At 38.2% G+C, this 23,581-nt stretch overlaps 1 protein-coding gene across 7 annotated transcripts in view; it reads left to right on the top strand.

Moving 5' to 3' along the window:
- The window catches only part of Dync1i1 (dynein cytoplasmic 1 intermediate chain 1), a 317,434-nt gene that overhangs the window by 245,438 nt on the left and 48,415 nt on the right, over window positions 1–23,581 (top strand). For all 7 annotated transcript variants that reach the window (XM_033758325.1, XM_033758328.1, XM_010603398.3 and 4 more), the window contains 4 exons: window positions 5,088–5,234; window positions 9,717–9,830; window positions 12,093–12,226; window positions 15,534–15,678. In XM_033758325.1, coding sequence (XP_033614216.1) covers window positions 5,088–5,234; window positions 9,717–9,830; window positions 12,093–12,226; window positions 15,534–15,678 — 540 coding nt within the window. The remainder of the gene's footprint in view (window positions 1–5,087; window positions 5,235–9,716; window positions 9,831–12,092; window positions 12,227–15,533; window positions 15,679–23,581) is intronic.

Genomic DNA, 23,581 nt, shown 5'->3' with positions numbered 1-23,581 from the left:
ATGAGCCAAGTGGTGTACAAGCTAGGTTGATCTTTTATCCCAGGCATCCCTAAAGTAACGGGTTGATAACTTTGGGTAGATGATCACTTCTTTTACAGTATGAAAGAATTGAGTGTGTGTCCCCAGATGCAGACTTGGAGAGAAGGGAAAAATTATTTCCCTGTCTCTATAGTTAAGTGCCCAATTCAGGATTCATGTTGACTCTTACCACCTTCACACTGTCTCTACTGTCAGGGGTCAGGCGCTCTTGAGGGCCTATAACAAGAGTTTTCAACAATAATATTCCCCAATTACATGTGTTTCCATTAACAAAAAGAAGTATCTTTGTGGGTTTCTTAGGTACTTGCAAAATATATCCTAGCTCACTAGTAGCCATCAGGATCTGATCTGTCTGCATCGCAGTTCTCTGACAGCAAAGCATTTGCTTTTAGGCAAAAGCAGTGTCAGCCACCGTTAACAGCATATGGCAACAATACGGCCATACCCTCCCTGGAGACGAACTCTCCCCAGAAGAGATGGTACTTGAAATAGGAGGTGCTTTGAATACGGGAACCCTGGCCCCTCCCACAGAGGAGCAATGGCTGAGGAATGGGCCAAGTGCTGCACTCAGAAGGATATGGGCCACTAGATCAAATGTGAACTCAGGGGCGAGCGTCCCAGTCGGCAGTGACCGAAGGCTTTTCACCAGGGCATATGGGTCTGTGGTTAAGGGAAGTATGATCCCTGGGCTGGCCTGGATTAGCTATAAAAATAGAAAACAGCTTTCACAGCCACTTAAAGAGGGGCTTGGGCTGACTTTGAACGCATGCAGTGGTGTGCAGGGAGTGAAAGAAGCTAAGCAATGTAGAGTCCGCCCCTCCTCATCTCTCTGGATTTCCCTCTATAATGGTGTAAAAGAAGCTAACTTCTCTTGAAATAGGTGAGGAGGATGCGGAAGCTCGTCAGCTCGTGTGCAAAGAGGTGCGGAACAAAGTGGAGAAGAGGGAGGGCTGCTCCTCAGACGTGGCCAGTCACCAAGATTAGGGAGTAACCAAGTTTCCTCAGGTTTCCTGTGCTTGATCTTCAAGACATACTCTCAAAATGTTCCTTGTCCTGACTTGGGGGAAATTATATTATGCAAATGACTTAGAAACGGTGGTTCCTCCTGTAACAGCGCCTTTGTGTTATGTGTATTGGAATGGAGTCAGGCTCCTCGGTTTTATATCAAGCATTTAACATTGAGGCTTATCATATTTCTGGGTCTCTGATTTGACCAAAAACATGGCCACATCACTGAAATCACCAGTTCTGTAAAAACAGAGTTCAAATGTCGTGTCAAAGATGCTTACTTCGATGAAGCAATTAACATTGTCCAAAAAGTCTTAGTCACTTTATAGTTATATTCCACTCAGACAAACTACCTGGTTAGAAATTTTAAAGGCTACGTCTGTAATTTTTCAAAATAATTCTAAGGATCTTACGTCTTAATGAATAACATAAAATAGGTAAAAACGAAAGCTACAGGAATGTCTACTTAATACATGTTCGTTCATCTTAATTTCACTAATCATAGTTTACTACTGCCTTGTTATAACTCTGAATAACTGAGTTAACATAAAATTTAAAGCACCTAGGAAAGTGATTAACTTTTTAAAAAGTCACATTAATGTTAGTAATGTTTTTCATAGAATTTGTCTTCAGAAAATGTATTGTTAAAAATTAGAGCAACAGCCGGCGTGGTGGCGCACACCTGTAATCTCAGCACTCTGGAGGCTGAGGCAGCAGGATCACTGTGAGTTCAAGCCCAGCCTGGGCTACATAGTGAGTTCCAGGTCAGTCTCAACTACCTAGTGAGACCCTGTCTCAAAAACAAAACAAAACAAAAAAATTAGAGCAACAAAAGCCTTACCTTTTTAAAGAAATATCATCTAGTTTTTTTGAAATGCAGTTTTGCTTTTTACCAGATAGATGGAGCTGATAGGATGACATCCTCATTTGCACTTTTTTGGTGACCGTCAATAAATTCCACCACCATGGGGAGTGACAGCAATTACTAGGTCCATAGCTGGTAAACAGCAAGGTGCCACAGGTGTTTTCCAAGGTCTCACTGAGGAACATTGGTGCAGATGACCCAGATTGGAAGAAGGACTCTCTTTGTCCAGGCTACAAATAGAGAACTGTGCCAAGGAGTCTCAGGAGACTTAACATTTGGATGAAAAATAAGAAACTAAGTCCATTGTCAAAATGCTTCCCACTATTACATCAAAAATCAAGGTCTTTGAAAATATCTCAAGAAATGACTGAATTCTAAACTTGATCTAGGTAATTGATTATTTCTACAGGAATGCTAATGTCAAGTGTACTATTCTCTGAAGAACTGTGTCGAATATTTATGTATATATTTGTATAAATATTCTATATGCATACTTATAGAATCTATATTTAAACATATTTAAATATAATGCATATATTTAATTGCTTAATTTAAAACATAAATGAAGTTAATGAGCATAACTGTATTTCATATTCCAAATATAAAATGAAAAATAGCTCTACTCTTTTTTGTCATGAAAATATTATAAAAACTGGTTTTCAGGGAAACAAAGCAGATTCTGGTAGCAGAACTCTGATGCCCAAAGGTGATTTAACTCTTTTCTTGACATTCAGTTGATTGTTTATCAAATTTAAATAGAATTCTGAATTCCAGATGAGGGGCTTTTGTGACATTTGAAAAATGTTTAAATGGTTCAGTAGTCCTTCATGGTATGTGTTTGATAAGTGAATGAAGATGGTACAGATGAATGAATAAACAAGTAGGTATTACCATTTTCACCTTGTCTCATAGAAGTACTTCTGTTTGTTTTCTCCAGTTTAGTCTCTCAACAAACTGGGCAAGATTTGGAGGAGTATTTGCTAGGACTTAGCTGAAATGCAGAAACAATCAAGTGGTTGAATTCTGAATTTTCCCAGTTGAATGACATTCCTTTATCCATACTGACTTGAGCCTTTGGTAAATTCAATTGTTGATACCACCTGGATAATTTTAAGTCTTTCTGAAGCTTTTAAAAAAATATTTCCAACATAGCTCAAGCAACATAAGAATTTCATCAATTGAAAACTAAGAATCATTTCTGTGGGATGTGTAAAACAAGAAGCTGACCAGCATTATTTTCTTTTTCTTTAATTCACTGTTATTATTGAGAGTTATTCTTGAACTTTATGAAAACCAGATTGGGGCACGGGTATGTTCTCCATCGAATCATGTTCAAGGAATTGGAACTGAAAATCATTCAAACTAGGAAAACATGACATTGAAAAATAGTCTGCATTCTTTAGTCTACCTCAGAGGATCCGGACTGTTTCTGAGTAAAAAGGCTTAGGGTGTTAGTAGATCTGTTTCTGGGTTTTTGTTTGTTTGTTGTTTTTAAAAAATAGACATTAGCTTGCCAGTCAGAAAGAAAATTCATAATTCTTTAATCACTATTTTTCTGGCTCATAGTCATACTCGTTTGCTCAGAAAGTTGTGATTTCTCACTGTTGCCTAGAGAAAAAACTCCAAATAGAGCCATTCAAGACTTTCACTTGTTTGCTTAGGATTCCTCTACAGCCTGATTTCCCAGGTGCCTCCTCCATGCTACCTGCTTCCCAGACAGATCACACTGTGGGTCATTTATGTGCCGATTTCCATCCTTACTTCTTGCTATCTCATCTCTCTGAAATGCCTGCCTTCTGTTCTTTCCACTTGCTGAATGTTCCACACGACTTCGAAATGTTACATATCCCCTTCCGTCAGGTCTTTCTAGGCACATCTTCTCCCTCTTTTACCCCATACCACTGTGCTCACACACGCTCCTGTGATTTAGTCAGCGGTGTTTTACGTTCAGAGCTACTACTTTGGTGTCAAGTTCTACAGAAGGATGACCCCAAGTTGGGATGGAGATCCACTTCTCCCTCCGCTTGCCGAGTGTACTGCTGCCCACATGATTATGTCTACGCTGAGTGGCACCATTTTCTTTTTCACTCGGAGGCAATGTATAGAGTAGCAGCGGCTCTGCTCATCTGAACATGTCTTTTCAATTCCCTTTGCCAGAGCCTGAGTTTGTTTAAGGGCATTAACTACCTTCTGCTTCCCTTCTTTTTTCATATAATGCCGTTCTTACCCATCGTATGTTCTCTGTGACTGTTCTGTGATGAATTTAACTGAAAGAATGAAATGTGTCTATTAAAAACAAATCAACTTAAAAATGCAAATATGGAAGGTACTTCAGAAATCAAAAAAGACTTAGCAGATGAGGGTCCACCACTTGTCGGATTTTAAGTACATCAACTAAGTGATTTCGTACAAAATGCAGAGCCCAGTAGTCATTTGTGGAATTTCAGAAACCACATTTGTGTTGCAATGACAGACCATGGCAGAGCTGGATTGAAAGCCATGTCAGGCTGTTGGTTAATGTAGGAAAAGGATAGCATTAAGAATTATCTGAAGTGGGCAGGATAAAGGTCAGAGAGAATGCCCATGGGAATAGAGGTACTTTGGGAGGACCTAGTTGGATCAGTCTGAGGTCAGTATACTTCCTAGAAGTCTACATTAGGCCAAAGAAAAAATTTAAAACACCCCATTTTAAAGTCCTTGCAGTTGTAATGACTCTCTGCATTTACCAACACAGCACAAAGTATAACTTGATATGGCCGTGCTCTCAAAGGAAAGAATTGCTTTGTAAAGATTTCAGTGGAGAACTAATAATAATTCCTTTGCAATTTTATTTGAGAAATGAGAAATGTCCAGAAAGCAAGTCCGACAGACCACAAAACAATGATGTACTTAAGATAGGTTTTATGCCTATTTGATGACATGGCCAAGACTTTAAATTTAGGATTTCAAGGGGTAAACCATTGGCTGACCTCTCAAGAGAAAGTCCTGTGTTTATGTACAAAGTTCCCTAGTAACTCTGCATCTCACAATCCTAGCTTTCAATTGCTTTGTGTTTTCCCAGGATGTATTGAGTTTATGATGAACTGTTTTCCCTTTGGGAAGAACTAAGAGACCATGGCCTGTTCTACAGCCATTTCATGGAGCATCTCTCTCTCTCTCTCTTTTTCCCCCACAGTCCTCTGTGATGTCTGTCTGCTTTGCCCGTTTTCATCCTAATTTGGTGGTTGGTGGAACATACTCAGGCCAGATTGTCCTGTGGGACAATCGCAGTCATCGAAGGACACCTGTGCAGAGGACACCCTTGTCAGCTGCTGCACACACAGTAAGTCCCACTGTTGTCACATCCCTGTCAGTCACCCAAATCCTGGGAGGGAAACAGCTCAACCTGCAACAGTATGGGCTTTGCCAATCATGCTATTTGAGAAGTATCTTTTTAATAGGGGTTATGTCCTAACTGACCAAATCTGCAAGTTCTAGCATGTAGAAAAGGTCCCAAAGGAAGAGAATCAAAACTGTAAAAGGATACAGAGAGGAACTTTGGGAGAGGTACCTCTGGGATTATTTGCTTGAAGAACTCATTCCCATTTAGAAGAGTAAGCATGTCGTGTCTAGAGATGTGAATTAAGACATTTGCCAACAAACCGTTTCCATTTGTGATTTGAGAAAGTATACATCTTTAAATTCAGGAATGTGTGGTGTAAGTCTCAGGGTAAAGTCTACAGTGACAGTATAATCCCCAGGGTTAAAAGTCAACATCTCAAAACTATTACCCATAATTTAGTAGAAGAGGTTCACTGTAGTGTTCATAAAACAACCGCCCTGCCCTCTCCTTTAAGAGAATGACAGGCGTGTGGAGCTGTTGTTTGGAGGAATGAAAAGACAGGCATGTCTCCGTCAATCCCTACTGCCTTGATGTTCAGGGTAGCTGATGTTCTTTCTCTGAAATGTCCAAATTATGCCCCAGGATATGGCTCTCCTATTGTTTTCAATTTCCTTAATGTGGTTGCTTCATTTATTTCATCTCCTGGCCTCAAAGCCATTCTGGCTGGAAAAAGATCTGCTAGTTGTTTTAGCTAAGACTATGAGGAGGAAAATTCTTCCGCTCTTAAAAGTTTGACAATGGGAAATGATAAATACCAAGTCAGTCCTAATTTTGATTGAGCGGGCCAAAGACACATGCTGGTGAAACTAGTCCTTGGGAATGGTGAGTAATTGCTCTTACCTCCTCCCACTATTTCTCCAAACTAATAACAGAAATCATGGCCCAGGAGAAGAAGGCTCAATGCAGGTGTTTTCTCAAGTAGTGTGAAACCATTTCTTGGCTCTGTGTACCTGTCCGGTACATTTGTGAACATACTTTCTGAAATTTCAAAGATTATAAATACAAATGTTAGAACACTTAGCAATAAGATTTGGGGGAGAAATCCAAATCTGGGAGCTTTTCCAAAGAGTTAATTTTTTTCCCCCAAGAAACTTAGAATGTGATCATCACAACAAAAATACTGAGTGGCATTATTTCAGTTAGAAAATAAAAGAAAAACAAATTTCTGTTTTTCCTTGCTGTGTTTTGTCTAATGCATGTCTAAAAGTGTACAGTTAATTGTGTGTTCATCTTTCAACTTCCACTGTTGTCTGGCTGATTGGTGCCAGGATCAAAAAGGAAAAACGGACCCACCACAGATTACTCACCAATTTCCCTTCACACCCACCACACATATGTATTTGGGACAATAAGAAATTATAATGAAAACAAAATTCTTCTGCCACACAATAAGTTTATTTCTAAAATAAATAAAAACAAAGTGGCATCTGTAGTGGAAAAATGAGCTGCACGTTGCTTTATTTCCAACTTCCCATTAGGTGGAGTTGTATGTGTGTGCAGGTGCCTGACTATGCTTATGTGTCTGCTTCTCTACCTAGCTGAATTTCTTTATATATCTCTATTTTTCTACTTATATGCATTTTGTTACTCATGAAAGAATAGCACAAAAGTACTGATTAAAACTTGGTAGCGGCACACATGTCCCTTTTCCGGGCTTTGGCTTTATGCATTTTTCCAAACTTGACCTCAATCTCCCTTGCACACGTGGGAGTCTTGATCCATGAGAGTTTCGATATTTGTGTTGGATTAACAGAGAAGCCCTATTGGACACTTGCTGAAAAAACAAACAAACAAACAACCAGATGGATTTCAGACACACAATAATGTTTGCCCCACGCTTTCCACTCATGGGAGAAGGAATGTTGAATTTAGTGCAGTGGCTTCTAGGATAACACAGGTCAAGTCAAAACAATGCAGCTTTTTGAATATTCATTCTATATCATTCTTAACTTTTACTGTCTTCTATTTTTAGGTGAGAATCTGTTACATCTGTTCTCCCATTTGATGCCTGCACAGAGCTTGGCATGTTGTATGGCTGGGGGTTTGAGTTTGATCGCATACTGCTTTAGAGCCTTCAACACCAAAGACTTGGTGAAGAGCTTTATCAATAGTCCTGTAACCAATCAATCCTTCTGATATGCAGAGATCTGGTTAGGATAACATTTATTTTCACATCTCTGCTGTACTTACTATTGTGCAGATCCACTTAGGCCAATTCATTTGAAAGTGTCTCTAGTAATGTGACATTAAAAAGACATTGGGACTTAGTTAACTATCAACATGAGTGAAAGAGGTGATGTAATTGTCAGAAAAGCATCTGTAATCTTCATTTCTACAGTCATATTGTTTATCACATAAGAAGTGGTAAGTCAGTGCTACCCAGATTTTTATATTAAATGTTGAAAATATAAGTAGATAATTCTATTTTATTCCCAGTACTTTACCATTATGGGAATTCAATTTTTTAAAAAGTTTATTAATGGACTGAGAATATAGCTCCATGATGGAGTGCTTGCCTAGCAAGTTCAATCCCTAATACACACACACATACACATACATGAATAATTCTTGTTCAAAAGAGATTAACTAAGATAGGACAGTTTTGAAAATCCGGTACCCATGGAACATTTGATGGAATTGGTAATGATAAGTCAAAGTAAGGCAAGGTAAAGAAACAAAGTTGCTTAAGGTACTTGTTGAAGGCAGACAGAGTACAAAATAAATAACACAAGACAATAGTTATAAATATCAGCTTTAATTAAGTGCCTCATTATAAAAGTGAGGACTTATTTTTATAAGTATTTCTACTTTGTTTTGTTATGAATACAAATAATATACATATAATATCAGAAATAAGATATATATAAAATATGAGATATATGTTGTATATGATAAAAAAATTTAGTGGTTGTGGACCTGGGGTGTAAAACAACAATCTGTGGTGGGCATGGCAGTGAACACCTGTAATCTCAGATACTCAGGGGGCCTAGATAGGAGGTCTACTAGTTTGAGGACAACCTGGGAAACTTGGTGACTTTGTGATAGTGTGTCTCAAAATAAAGAAGAAAAAGGTCTGGAGATGTATCTCAGTAGAGTACTTGCCTAATGTGTATGAGGACTTGAGTTCAATCCCCAGTATCGGGAAAAAAGTTCAAATAGCTAGGATGCTAAAGACTTCATCTATATGATCCCAGAGGGCACTGCACTGAAAACATCTCCATGAACTTTTAAAAACTCCCATTAGTGGAAGGATAACTGCTCCAGGAGTTAGTACTAAAACTAGCTACTCTTTAAGCAAGGTGTTTAATCAGAGTTTGGACTACTTCTTAGATGAGGCAGATGAGTAGCTCCACTAGCTCATTACTACTACTTTTTCTGACCAGGAGTTTATATGATAATCATAGTCTGGAAACCATCCTTTATATAATATTAGCTTTCCAATATTAAAGATTGTTTCACTGTAGTTGTGGCTAGGTATTATGGACAGTAACTCATCAAGAGTAAAACAGACTGTTAGCTATTTACACAGAGAAGCATCAAGTAAGTTGTGGTTTGGCCACTCATGAGTAAGTTGCCTAAAATCTAACCCAAATTGCTGCTAGGTTCTGCTTATGCTAACCTTCCATTTAGTGTTTAATGTGCAGCTGCAAATGATTTTAGCCTACCATGCAGAATTCTGCAGAATAGGAAAACCTACTGGTTATGACAGAAGGCTATATAGAGCAGGTTGCTTATGGTTTCCAGGATGTATAAATGACCTTTCTCTAGACTCTGGCCAAATCTGAATGGCATACTACTCCGATGGTATTTTGAAAAGTAAGTCTACCATTATCCCATATTTTGTAATATCATAAGAGAACTTAATTTTCTTTCACTAGGTACATTGTGCCAGTAATCACACCACCAATATATTTGCCTCAATTAAAAAGCCAGGTGACTATTAACCACTTTTAAAAAACTGCTAACAAATATTAGGGACTGTGACTATAAGGCATTAAACTCTAAATTTAGGAACACATATTCTACCAGCGGTCCTTGGGGCCACTCTTGGAAGACAGTCTTTTCTCATCACTCACGTAGAATTTAGAAGCTAAACTGTGTGGTTAGGGACTTACGTCATCCAGATTCACCTCTGTGGCTTCCTTCTGCCCCATCCACCCTCAGCCTCCCTTACCTTCTGTTGCATTTCTTTTGACCTAACAAGGTTGGGGTTTGTAATTATTTCTGCTACTATGTGTTGCAACCAGAGTGTTGAGGGAAAACATCGGTTCAAATCAAAAGTGACAAATGAACTAAGTAAGGCATGTGTTCTAGTAAGATTACATCCTCTGTAAGCCTTGTTTTAGAGTCATGATTTTGACACCAGATATGATAATTTCCTTTTGGAGCTGCACCTGACCCTTCCCGTTGATGTTCCTGTAGCACCCAGTGTACTGTGTCAATGTCATTGGGACCCAGAATGCTCATAACCTCATCACTGTCTCCACTGATGGGAAAATGTGCTCCTGGAGCCTGGACATGCTCTCAACTCCACAGGTAAGGGCATCCTGCTACAAAGAGACTCCTATTGGGGAACATAGGTGATAGCCAAACCCTCCCAATCCTAATGAAGCGTAAACCAATGGATCCCTTGAAAGAGTGGAGCCCGGTTTTAGCAGTCTCCTCTTGAAGCCAAAACTCATTTCCTATGCCACAAATCATGTAATTATTATAATACATTAATCCTTAGGTCAGTTTCAAGTGATAATGAAATAATCCACTTTAAAGCACAGTAATTAGTGACGTTGCCTGTGGTAGGAATTGTATTGTGAAACAAATACAAATGAGGTTGAACCTCAGCAAAGCAATCCCTCATGCATTCTTGCTTGAAGGAAAGGTATCCTAACAAAATAGAAATCCAAGCCGTTGCTTGTATCCATACCCTAGACAATTGTTGTGTGCATGAAGGATTTGTCAGAGTATCTGTTTTTCCCTCTGGAATGTTTGTTAATATGGCTCTTGCCATTTCTTGCTCAACAAATGACAAGTTGAAAAATGAAAAAGTTCCAACATTTCTAAACCACTACTGATTGCAGTGATGGAAACCAAACCAAGAGCAGATGGCAAGGAGCGTCAACTTTTAAGATGTGTGTATCCCGTGCACACACAGACACAACAGCATGCGCAAAACCACACACTTTTTTACATTTCTTTGTGTGTAAGCAGGTACTTCTCTACCCTTCAACTAAAAACCATGAAGAATTCTTTGACAAAAATGTGAGAAAGCATCCAAAGACTTATGAAACGTTATCTAGGAGATAATTCTTGACTTTAACACTCCTGCTCTTTTTCCTGGGATAACAACTCTAGACCGATTCTCGCTCTGTTTAAGAAGACATTAAAATACATAAGGAAATATGGGGGTGATAAAGAAGTTCTTTAAATTTCTGCAAAATGTAGAGAATACTAAAACTAATTAAGTTATTTACATCATTTTAGAAGAACAAAGAATAGTGTTAATAAACTGCTTACCACTTAAATTCCTTTGTTTTTGGTGATTTTTGACATTATACAGATCTGGAATCGAGTGTGGGCATTTTATGGTTTTGTCTTAAAATTTTCAGCCGTGTGTTGTTTGCTTTTAAAAAGCATGAAGATTATAAACAGATATAAGAGCAGCCCTTCCATGTAGGAATTTTTAATTGGCCATTTTGCTGATTAAACATGTATTTGTTTAGGTTAAAACCAGTGGTACACAGAGTCCAAGATTGTTTTTATTAATGTTGAGATGCCCACAGATGCCTGTTCTTTGCACAGAGACAGTTTGTGGCATGGCCTCCATCTGTGATCGCCTGGAGGAGCTGGGAACCCCATAGCCGCCCTCCTGTCTTTCTCTGCCCAGTGGAAGTTGCTTCTAACTTTAGAGATGGGGCAGGTAGCCACGTGGTCTTTGCAGCCCATCCTGGCACCGTAACGTTTTCCAATTATGGACTCCTTGGCCAAGGTTTGTGTAGGAAAGAGTACACTTTCAAACAACTGCAATAAAATGATACCCCAGAACAGTTTTTCAAAGTTATTTCAGATAAGCGAAATAGGCTGTTTGATATAAATAGCCAAAAATACTCAGACTTGCTTATGTTTAAGGATTCTTCACTGTCAATAAACTGACACCAGTATTTCTTTTAAAATACTCTCTAGTCCCCAATTTTAAAAAGTTGTTTTATATAAAACAAAGGACTCTCATTTACTGTGTTAAACCATTAAACCTCATTCTTTGCAAGCTAATATCCCATATACCCATACCCTTCATGAAATCTAGTTTCTAGAGATAAAACCTGGTTATAAGGACCTGAGTGACAATTTTCTGGTTTCCGTCCATGGAGGACCCACAGTTCTGCCTTGAAAAATGTGCTTAGTACATCTGATAGTAATACATGTGTATTCCCATGAACAATTGATTTTGAAAATGTTTGTAAATACAAGGGTATTGTGTGTTTTATTAAAGCCCAGGGCTGACAAGTGTAATCATTACAGTATTATCTTTAGTTTCTGCACCATTAGTTTCAAAACTCTCACCTGTCATCTTGCCTGACTTAGGAAGCAGCAGTACATGCTGATGAAATCCAGCCAGCCTGGAACCAGAGATACACAGCAGCATGAATGTCAGGAGCAGTAAAGCGTGGTTTCTGGCACAGCCAGCGTCTTTTGTAACGCTGTGTGAAAAGCAAACAGATGATTTAGCCAAATGATTTTTCCATGCTGTCTTTGGCATGGAGAAGAGTTGACAGATGGAAATGTAACCACACCGTGTTTTGGTAGGAGAGCATGGAGCTGGTGTACAATAAGTCCAAGCCTGTCGCTGTTACTGGAATGGCTTTCCCGACGGGAGATGTCAATAACTTTGTGGTCGGCAGTGAGGAGGGTACAGTCTACACAGCCTGTCGTCATGGAAGGTGATTTTTCTGTTTTCTCGCTGATGATGTAGTCCTCATTTCCAGAAGTCTGTTGTCACATTCTAGATTATAAGCACCTTGCATTATAAGTAAGGTATTCCTGAAAAAAAAATGCAAAGCACACCTTCAAGGCTTCATTAACATAAAGCACACGTTTTTCTGAGTTTTTGGTGGTTCACCCCGCCTTGAGAGAAAATGTCTACATTTTTTAGTAGGTCCTACAGCACTGTCTCCACTTAGCCTCATCTGCTGCGTGCCTTCGAGCTCCAGCCATGTGACCATCAGGGACCACCGTCCTGGAGCACTGCCTATCTATCTGCCCATGCCTCTGTGAGTTTGCACCTTCAATTTCTGCCACTTGGTCTCCTATTTCTGTCTTCTTTGCTTAGCTACTTCCTCTTTATTAAAGATTCAGCAGAGACATCTTTTCATGCTGAAGCTTTTCTGAGTCTCTCAGACCACCACCACCACCACCACCACCAACAACAACAACAACAACAACAAGCCACTCCTTCCATTAGGTCCTATAGACTTTTCATCCTTTTTGTTTATTCACTCTTAACTCATTCTTTCTAGGAATGCTTGTTAAGAATCTTTCTTGTTTCAGAAACCATCATAAGAATAGAGAACAGAACTGACATAGAGTTCATGCTCTAGTTAATGGTAAAAGACTAATAAGCAGGTCAATATATAGTTTTAAATGATAAGTGATAGAAAAAATTAAAGTACATTAAACAGCTTGGGGCTATCTGGTGTCAGGTCTACTATTTCATATATTCTTCTATGTGCTCCTGCGATGGTCTCGCTCACATTTCAATTATTCATTTATCTACCATTTTTCTCTTGCTAAACTATTTACATTTCATCTTTGACTCCATGCCCCGAACCCTCCACATATTAAATAAAGACCTAAAAACTATGCAGTACGGGGAATCAGGAAATGACAATATCTAAAAAAAAAGTTCCTTCATACCTCCCCTTTCAGTTTGAGTGGCCAGAATAGTATGAGATATACCATGATGCAGTTTCCAGATGGTAAGAACCTTGACTTGACTGAGAGGTTGGCAGGTGCCTCTGGAAAACAGAACTGTCAAAATAGTGAGGATTCTGATCATTTGGACTGGACTGCGAAATTACATGCAAAACTCTACAGGTGGCCTCACATCTTTTGAAAGCATCACTATGTTCACACTGTTGCTTAATTTTTCTTTCCTTTGTAGTTCTTGTTCAATTGATTTTTTCCATCTCTTTATTCATCCCAGGCTATGTAGATTTCATGGGAGAACCACAAATAGTTCCAAGTTCATACCCTTATATTTTTGTGATTTTAGACGTAACCAACATCCATGGGGAAGCTACATGACTCTTTTCCATTCCAATAATACAGGCCACGATGTTTCTACAGTTCTCCTTGTTTCTAAACAAGCAGTCTTTGCCCTGCACACATAATTTAAAGATGACTGAAGAAGATACACCTTGCAGTTCCATGTCCAAAATGTGTACACCACAAAACCTGGCTGAAACAAAACAAAGTTTTTATCAAAGTGTAATAATATCTGATAAAGTATTCATTTGTGCAAACATTTGAGGTGCACCTACTTTGAGCAGATACATTGCTAGATGCTATGAGTCACACGGGTGTCATTTCAATCAGGTTCCTGTCTTCAAGACACTGACAGTGGGAAAGAAAATGCACAAAGCTCTGTAGCACGAATAGAGTATCATTAGTGCACATGAGGTGCAGAGAGTGGAGTGAGCCACAGTGGGAGTACAGATCTGTCTAGACATGGGTAAGTCCCCATGGCACACACCAGAAATCTCTTCACAGTGAACTTGATTTCACTTTTGACATGAGCCCATCCATCTGCAACATAAAATACAGATCTTAGTAAGGTCCTAAAGTGGCAGGCATTGGTTTTGCAGTCATTTTAAATGGGTCATAGCGAGCTCTAAGGGAGAGGTGGGGGATTTCTGTTTTTCACCTAACATGGAGAAGGTGCAAATCCACTTCCATAAATTAAACAAGGCCCTCATTTTTCACCCTATAACCCCTTTCAGGATGCTGTTAAGAGCCAAGTAGAGTCTCACCAGGGGCCACTTCAAAGATCAGTTCCTTGTGTTCATTAGAGCAAATTTAAATGATCACGTGTGGAACTGCTGTTCGCAGTTTCTCTGGGCATAATTTTTGAGTGCCTGTTATATGGGACACATGCTGTAGCACTTTGCTTGATTCCAAATTTTACTCAGTACATTGACATTTATCGGTGCTCCAAGGGACAGACTGTAATTGAATTCATTTTTACTCTAAATGACCTAATATTGAGCTCTACAATCCCTATGTATTTGCCATGTTTATAACCTCTTACACTCATGTGTAAAATATAGTATTTTGGGTATATTTTCTGTTTCCCTAATTTTGTGTGATTGCATGTAGACCATTATGTGATAAGAGAGGACTAGAAATAATCTCAGTTTTGTGAAACAAGGGAAATACTTCTGAGGGTAGCTTTTACAATGTGTATCACTATTTCCCTAATATGTTTTTGTTTTTAAAAGACTGCATAATTTTGTCTCTTTTTTTTTTGCTATTTCACTCAACAAATACTTGTTGAGCACTTGCTGTGTACTAGACACTGGGCAACAAGACAAGATACCTTCCCTTATGGAATTTACAAAATGTATTTGTAAATCTTTCTTCTTTTCTCATTGAAGTGAAAACATAATTTTCTCCATATTGTATTTAGATTATGTGTATTAATTTGTGTTGATAAAGGGTTTTTACAAATTATTATCTTTTTAGATAATGTAAAATGTCAACTTAATGTAAGAAATTTCCTTTACATGATAAATGATTATTTCTTCATGATGGGTAGTGTTTTATAGCCAATAGGCTCCCCAAGAGGAGCTAAAATGCAACTTGTACAAAATGTCATCTTAAGAATACAACAGAAACATTATGAATACAAAGGCTTCTGAGATCTAAGTGTAGTTATTTGAATGAAATAGCTGCATGAACAATGATAGGATTTGAGAAACTCCTGAAAAAGTGTTAAGTGGTAAAATGTGTTATTAAAGTCTGAAGATTAAAAAGATGATCCTGCCTTGTACTACTTTTTAATCACCCAAAGTGCTGCCACATGACTTCAGACAAATTCTTTTTCTGAAAATAGCTGAAAATAGCTTCCTGCTTAGTAGTGTGCAGTTGTTCTAAAACTTATGAAAAAGTGATCCCGCAGAGACAATATTTTTAAGTTACAATGCATTGTCAAGGCTACTGAAACCCTGTGCATATGTGCTCTTCACACAGCAAAGCAGGCATTGGTGAGGTCTTCGAAGGCCACCAAGGGCCAGTCACGGGAATTAACTGCCACATGGCTGTGGGTCCAATTGACTTTTCTCACTTGTTTGTCACGTCGTCATTTGATTGGACTGTCAAACTATGGACCACAAAGGTAAGAATACCTTGATCCAAATTCCCAGTACAATATAAGGGGACAGGGTTGTTCTTTGTCCTCTGTGGGAGTTGTAGGGAACAGCTGAACTTGAAGGATCATCCAGGATGCATTGTCTTGGAGATTTATATAATCCATTGCTGAGTTCCATCTGCTCAGGCACTAGCTAAGACCTTCTTTGTCTAACCAGCCAATTTATTTTTAAATTTTTAAGTAATAACTAAAAAACAGTTTGATGGTTAAAAAAATCTAATGTTTGAATAATGATAAACCAGAACCCCTTCTTCACCAACATTAACTCCACATACATTAGTCCAGTGTTGATCTCCTGGAACTTTACAGCATTTACTTCCATGTGTACCTATGGAAAATGAAACTTTAGGACTGAAGTTGTTTGTCTTAGTGTGTGTGTGTGTGTGTGTGTGTGTGTGTGTGTGTGTGTGTGTGTTTATTTTTTTGAAGGTCTTGAGATTTTGAAACTGGTAAATGGCTGCAAATTCTATTTGGAATACAATTCTGATTGTGTTTGAGAACAAAAGGAAAAGTGCAGTAGTCCAGGGCAGATCTGAGAATGGCTTAGGCCAGTAGTTTGGTATGGAAAGAAATAGATGGAGTTGAGGACCACTTAAGAGATAAAGCCACAGAAACTGGTGGTTGATTAGATGAGAGTAAAATATGAGAGGGAGTTAGGCAGCTGGAGATTTGTGGTAGCTTTCACTGCACTAGAGAATACTAGGGGAAAGGATGTTGGGAAAGAGTTTTGCACATGTTGATAAGGTCCTGGATAGGTGCATTTCAAGACCTCCCCATGGGATAGAGGAAGAGAGAGCTCTGGGCTGCAGGCATGCACTTAGTAGCAGTCAGAAGAGCAATAATAGCAAGAAAAGTCTAAGGAAAGGACTTTTAAAGGAACATCAAGACTCAATCTGGAGGAAGAGGGATAGGAATATTAGAAAATAAGCAGGAAAAACATAACCAGAAAAGGAGACTGAAACATCACTCACAGAATAAGAAAAATAATAGAAGTTTGTGTGGCTCCATGGGTGTTAATGGAGCAGAATGTGTCAAGAGCACTGAATTGGATCTTAACTGTACGGAGAGATGTATAAACTCAGTTATAATGCAGATGAAAACCAAGTTGAGAAATTCATTTCTAACTATCAGGTTGACAAAAATCTAAGAATTTCACAGAATACTCTGTGATGAGACTGAAAGAAGCTAGCCATTCTGAAACATTGGGAATGCAAAATGGTGCACACTATGTAGGAATGTGGCAATATTTAAAATTGCTATATGCTATTCATGATAGTTAAAATTTGAAAGTAGCCCAATTTCCCATCAACAGGAGACTGGATAGAGATGTGTTTTTTGTTTTTTTAATAAAATGAAGTACAACTCAGCCATAAAGAATGAGAAACTAGAGACATTTATAGCTAAATGGAAGCACACTGAGGTGATACTCTCAAGTGAAATAAATAGGACACACATGTGTAATACTGAATAGTTTTTCTAGTGCGAGAAATGCAAAGTATAAATAAAGACTGAAACATAGATAATATGAAATAGGAAAAAAAGGTTCAGAGGGAAGGAGAAGTCAGAGGAGTAGGGGAAAAGAAAGAAGGGAATTGAATTAGTAAATGAAAAAGAAAAAATGGAAACAAAGTCTTTGTAGATAGGGAGGGATGGAGGGGTTGAAGGGAGGGGAGGGGAAGGGGGAAAAAATAAGAACCAAGATGGATTATGTAGAGGTGAAAATTTCCATTGATGAATGTCATTATATTGTATACCTAAAACTGTACCAATAAAATTAATTCTTAAAAATACTATGTGATTTAACAGAGCAATTCCTATTTCTGGGAATCTATGCCAAAGACATACCAGCCAAAAAAAAAAAAGGTGTATGCAGGCTAGTCACTGAAAGGTTAATTAATAGCAGTATGGCTAAAAATAACCCAAAAGTCTTTATCGATAAGGTATTATGTGAATCAAAGTAGGAAATTAAAGAAAGGCTTTCCTATACTATTATGGAACAATCTCTAGAATATATTTTAACTTAGATAAGCTAAGTGGAAAGAAGTACAAATAGTATTCTGTAATTGTTTAGAACTATTTTTATATAGTTTAAGAAACAAAGGTTAAACCACACACACATTATTTAGTAGGGAGGCAAGAATCTGAAAGAAGCAGAAACAATAATGAGGTTTGTTTGAACGTTCCTTGTTTGTACATTTGCATTTTATTTGGACCGTGTAAGTATTTTATGCTATGATAAAACAAAATAAAATAAAATTTCAAATTAGTTCCTAAAAAATTTAAAGTAAAGTGAAGTAAATCATTCTTACCATGGTTAATTGGGATGGCAAAAATCTTACAGTAAGAAATGGCTTAAAGTGACTTTTAAACCCTGTACTTTCAATATAGATTTCTAAAGAAATGTATATCTAGGACTAAAAATAAAAATACAAAACAAGTTTTGTTACTTCCTGTACTCTGATTGCTGGAAGTCTTGCCTGTTTGCATTACAAAATAAATTAAATGACAATGTTGGTGTCATTGAGAACTGAAATTATCAGCCTGACTGAAAGGAGATAAAATTTATGAGGTTAAGTCCCAGTTGTGCAAGTAAACCTGAATTTGAGTTGGAAGTATCAGTAAGAACCCGTGTATGTATTGTCTTCAAATCCAAAAGTCAATACTATTCACCATTCTACTTGTCAAAAAAAAAAATCTAGAAACAATGACCAATACAATAGTTTTGGTGTTCTGGAGCTCAGAGGGTTCTACTCACAGGAAATCACCAACTACTAAAGAGAAATCACTGATTCTGACTCTAGAACAGGAAATGTATAAATTTTTGTACCCAGTATAAAATATTTTTCATAACTGAAAACTACCAAATACTAGAAAGGTTTTCTTCAAAGGATTTTGAAGCCAAATTGAGTAAGATTCTGCTTGCCAGAACATCAATAAAGGAAGTAGCTTAATGAGTTCCTAATGATACCTAAAGAAATAAACAAAAAACCTGCAATGATTATCTTTGGAAAATATTAGGCAAACCAGCTCATTATCTTGAAAACCAACAAGTAAAAGAAAGAATCTGATCTTTTCTGACTTTTCTTAAAATTACTAAATAGTTGATAAGAGTAAGTTTTTCTTTATGAAAGTATTCCAGCTAACATAGGAAATAGATATGATAAAATTTGAATATCATCATCCTGCCACCCCTAATGGTTTAAACAATGATCATGGTTGTCTTAGTTACTTTTCTCGTTACTGAGATAAAATGCCTGAAACCCAAAGTTAGAAGAAAGGCTTATTTAGCACACAGTTTATAGAGGTTTTCAGTTCATAGGTGGCTGGCTCCAAAGCAAGGTGGTAATACAGACAGGTGTTACAGAGGAGAAACGATTCATGGTAGGCAGAAGGTAGCAATGCAAGGAAGGGACACACCATAAGCAACTAGCAGCAAGCTTCTTTCTGTCCTTTATGCTGTATTCAGGTACCTACCCTTAGGGGAAATAGCACTCACACTCTTAATCATAGCAATGCACTATGAATCAGTCACACACTCTAGATTCAGCCACCTCTTGAAAAGCCCCTCCTATGACTACACGAGGCTTTTAGGGGACACCTAGACACAAGCCTTAACAGTGGTTTATACTGCTGGCAAAAGATGAAAAAGTCTTCATAATGATGGAAGTAGACCTTTAGAGTAGTTTTGTCCACAAAATCATACCTGAATCTTTAAATTTGAAGTCAATAGGAGACACAGCTGCCAAATGCTAAGAAACACCACAGGTATGCAATCAACCAAATCCAGACTAAGGGAAAATCTGGGACAACAGATTTTGTGTTTTTATAAAACTAAAAAAACAAAACAAAACAAAACAAAAACAAAAAACAAAAAATCAAATGGAAGCAGAAACTACATAGCAAGACAAAATAGAACAAAGTAAAACTTGAGACATTTCAACCAATCTTAAAATATGGGGCTTATGTAGATCTTGATTCAACCAATTTAAATCAACCAATTTAAAAAGTTTGGAAGGCCAGTGAAGAAATGTAAATACTGACTACACATTTGATGATATTTGTGAATTACTATTTTTAGGTATGATAATGATGCTGTGAGCATTTTAAGTGGTTTTACTTTTTAGAGATGCATATTGAAATGTTTACAGGAAATACTGTGATGCCAGGAATTTGCTCAAAACAAGCTGTTTAGGAAGAGGAGAACTTGTGAGTATGAATGAATAAGATTGTCCATGTATTGATAATTACTGATGCTGGGTGACTGATACTATTCTATTTCTGAATATATTTGAAATCTTCTATAATAAAAACTAAAACCAGAACAGAGCAAAGCAAAAAATAATGAACCAGAAAAGGACAAACAATGACAACTGCTTCAGGGAGGTAATGTGAGGGTTGAAATATGCCCGTCATTGTAATCAGTTCAGAAGCCACTGTTGTCCACAGTACACACAATGCCTTTGATGCATGCTAAGCTTGTTCCACAAACTACAAGGGGTCAAAAACGAGTGGAAAGTGAGGAAGCACTAAAGAAAAATAAAAATGTTTTCCATATTTTTAAGATTGTAGAGACTCTTTGAGGATGCTGCTGCTTTGAAGAACCAGTAAAGAAGGAAAGTAGAAAATCTATAAGTATAAGGTATAAAAAGGGCCATTAAAATGTTAGCATAAATGGGACCCAGCATATGGGCTAGGGCAATGAATTTTAAATAAGAGCAATGACATCTCTTCTGCTTTACGGAAGAGCAGGAAAGCAGGGGTCAAGCTTTAGTATGGGTTTAGTAAAGGAAAGCAGTTTAAATTCTCTAATGACGACTATTTCCTCAGTGATGTAGGTGATTAAATATTCTGCAGAGTGGAAAATGTAGAAAATGAAGGGAATAGATTTCATCTGGTTCAGAAAAGAGTAGGAAAAGCTCATTAGGGAAATAAAGATGGACTCTGGGCAGTGTGATGGACCCACTTGTGTTCGGAGAAAAGAGTGTTTCAAGGACATCACTATTTAGGGCTAATTTCCTCCAAGAGAAGTCAGATGTACAAATATAAGCAGGAATGAATTGGACAGTGAGGTGGATCTGAGACTGGAACCTTGCCAAAGTGTCGTGGAAGAAAAATAAAACATGGAGTTTGAAGATAAGGACAAGAAAGCATTTGATGCTATAGGCTAAGGAGTCTAAGCTGAAAGAGAAAAGCAACAAAAACAGACAGAAGAAAATAAAGGGAACAGGGATTGGAAGCCCCTATAAGATCAAAGAGCAGTTATGAAGGACGAAGCTGGGTAAGAGAATAAAATAAGATGTGACTGTTAGAAATTGAGATCTTTAAACATAGTGTTTCACAACTGAAATAGTTCTAGGTGCTTAAGAAAAAAGTCAAGAATATGATAGCAGAAATCTAGGAAGGAGAAATTCACTGGAGATGTGGAGGTCACCAAGACGAAAGCTCAAGGAGCTGGTTTGCTGTGGGCTTTGGTGTGGGCAAGAATAATAGCCAGGCTAGGATAGAAAAGAAGACCGTGACCACAAGTGCTAGAGTCCTCAATGAATTAGGAGGAAGGTTTTTTAAAAGGGAAGGATGATAGAGCCAGGTAGCTGAGCTTATAAGAAGCAGGGCTTTTTCCTGGAGAGTTGAGAAGCAGTGAAGCTAAATGGTCACTGTTTGGAAAGAGAATGTGTGATAATGAATAGTTTCTACTTGATGAGCTTCCTAGCTGAGATGGGAGAGGAGAAGGTGAGCTGACTGTAGGGCTGGGATTCCCCTGAGGCAGGCAGTGGAGTGTACAGCCCATGAGAAGGCCAAGGACATAATCAAAAGCATTTACCATGTAATGGAGATCGGTGGGGGGCCAGGGGTGGCCGGTTGAAAACATCTGGAAAAGGTGGATCTGTGAATGGTTGGTTCAGGTGAAATAAGTACTGACATTTTTAGAAAATCCTGTGAGACCTCAAGAATGGAGAGGAGGGGTTGCAATAAAGAGGCCTGAAGTTCAGAATAGAATGCTGATCTTTATTAAATGCCAAATTCTAGTAAAATGGGGACAGCAGGAAGAAAAATAGGATAAAAATGCTTTAAACACATACTCCCACAAGATCCTCATCACCCCCACACCAAGTTTCATCTTTAAACCACTGTCAGGGAAGACTTCTCTTTGAATCAGAAACTGTCCGAGTGGTTTTCCTTGCAAACAGAGGACCAGGCTGCATTCCAAGCAGCTGGGTCAACAAATTCATAAGCAACCATTTTTATCAGGCTAAAAGGTAGGGAAATGAGGCTAGAAAGATCATGTACACTTGATGTGTAAATTTATTTCTATTTTCTAGGAGATGACAAGTCATGTTAGGAGGATATTGATCAAATTTAAATTTTAAGGCATTTGCTTTGCAGTACTGCAGAAGATGAACTTGCACAGGCAGCCCATACCATGTTGAGCTCATACTATACACTAGGCATTCCACTGCATGCACTATTCCACTAAATCCTCATGATAAACCTCTCAGTATATATTAGTGTCCTGTTTTATAAAATAAAGAAATAGATTTTCTTTCTCTGCCTGGCAGGTAAGTTAGGGAAACTGAGATTTCAATTCAGTTTTGTGTGACCTCAAAACCTGTATGCTTGGGGCTGGGATTGTAGTAAGCACGTACCTAGCATGCACAAGGCCCTGGTTTGGATTTTATCAGTGCATGCTGTATTCCTGTGTGGAAATCTCATACTGAACTTCACTGATATGTTTAATTAATATATATTAATACAAACTATTTTTAAAGCTTGTGTTATTTTCCATACCAGCATGTTAAGCAGAGAGACAAGAAGTCCTGTCATTATCTCAGTACGGTCAGCCAGGTGACAGCTAAGATTTAAGTAATGAATTCATGAAGCACACAAATCTGGAAGACAAAAGTGACTGTGATGGTCCTGATTCTTTTCTTCTTTAGCGTTTGAGGAAAAGAATGGTGGTGCACATGACCAAGACAGGACAGACAGGGGGGCAGGATGGAGTTGAAGGTAGAAAGTTAAGAAGGATAGAGACACTCAAACCCAGAAATTTCTAGAAGATAATTAAAGATACTGATGTCAGGCTGCCATAGACTGGATAAAGTATAAAATGCATACCTATTGCTCACAGTTATGGGTGATTGGAAGTGTAGAAGAAACCAGCAGATAAAGGCCCTCTGCTTTGTAGACAGCACCTTCTTGCTGGGTGCTCACATGGGAGAAGAGACCAGGCAGCTTTCCCAGACCTCTTTCATAAGGCCACTAATCCCATTCGTGGCCCTCGTGAACAAATCACTTCCTAAAGGTCCCACCTTTTAATCCTGTCACAGTGGTGATTAAGTTTTAACTGTGGGTTTTGTGACGTTATGAATATTCAGACCAAAGCAATGAATGAAGCACAGGGGCCATGGTGAGTCAAACATACAGATAATCTCTGTAAAGTCATTTATTCCCAAGGAGAAAACTACTAACCCAGTGTGAAGTAGAGAGGACATGAGGACAACCCTGGAGACACTCATGCTGCAGGTTTTGGGGCATGAGAATGTGGTAAAGAACATTAAACACCTGAGATGTCCATGAAGGAAAACAACAAGAAGGTCATAGTAGCCTCATGAGAAACTTCATCAGAGCAATGAGGACAGAATTTGGGTGGTCGGAGGGTGAGGAAGGAGGACAAGAGACGCAGGAAATATAGACCACTCCTTGGAATAGGAGGAAGAGCGGTAATGAGCAGAGAAAACTGGACCACGGAAGGATTTGGTTATTGCACTGTTTGAGAGACTTGAGTGTATTTATGGCCTGAAGAGAAGGAGCCAGTGAGAAGTGTGTATCATAAAATGAAGAAAGATGATTCTGGTTGCATGTGAAAGACTAA

Source organism: Fukomys damarensis, unplaced genomic scaffold, assembly GCF_012274545.1.
Source record: "Fukomys damarensis isolate Sample0158 unplaced genomic scaffold, DMR_v1.0_HiC HiC_scaffold_4, whole genome shotgun sequence".
Classification (NCBI taxonomy): Eukaryota; Metazoa; Chordata; class Mammalia; order Rodentia; family Bathyergidae; genus Fukomys; species Fukomys damarensis.
The sequence above is the reverse complement of the archived record's forward strand: the minus strand, read 5'-3'. Positions and strand labels throughout refer to the sequence as shown.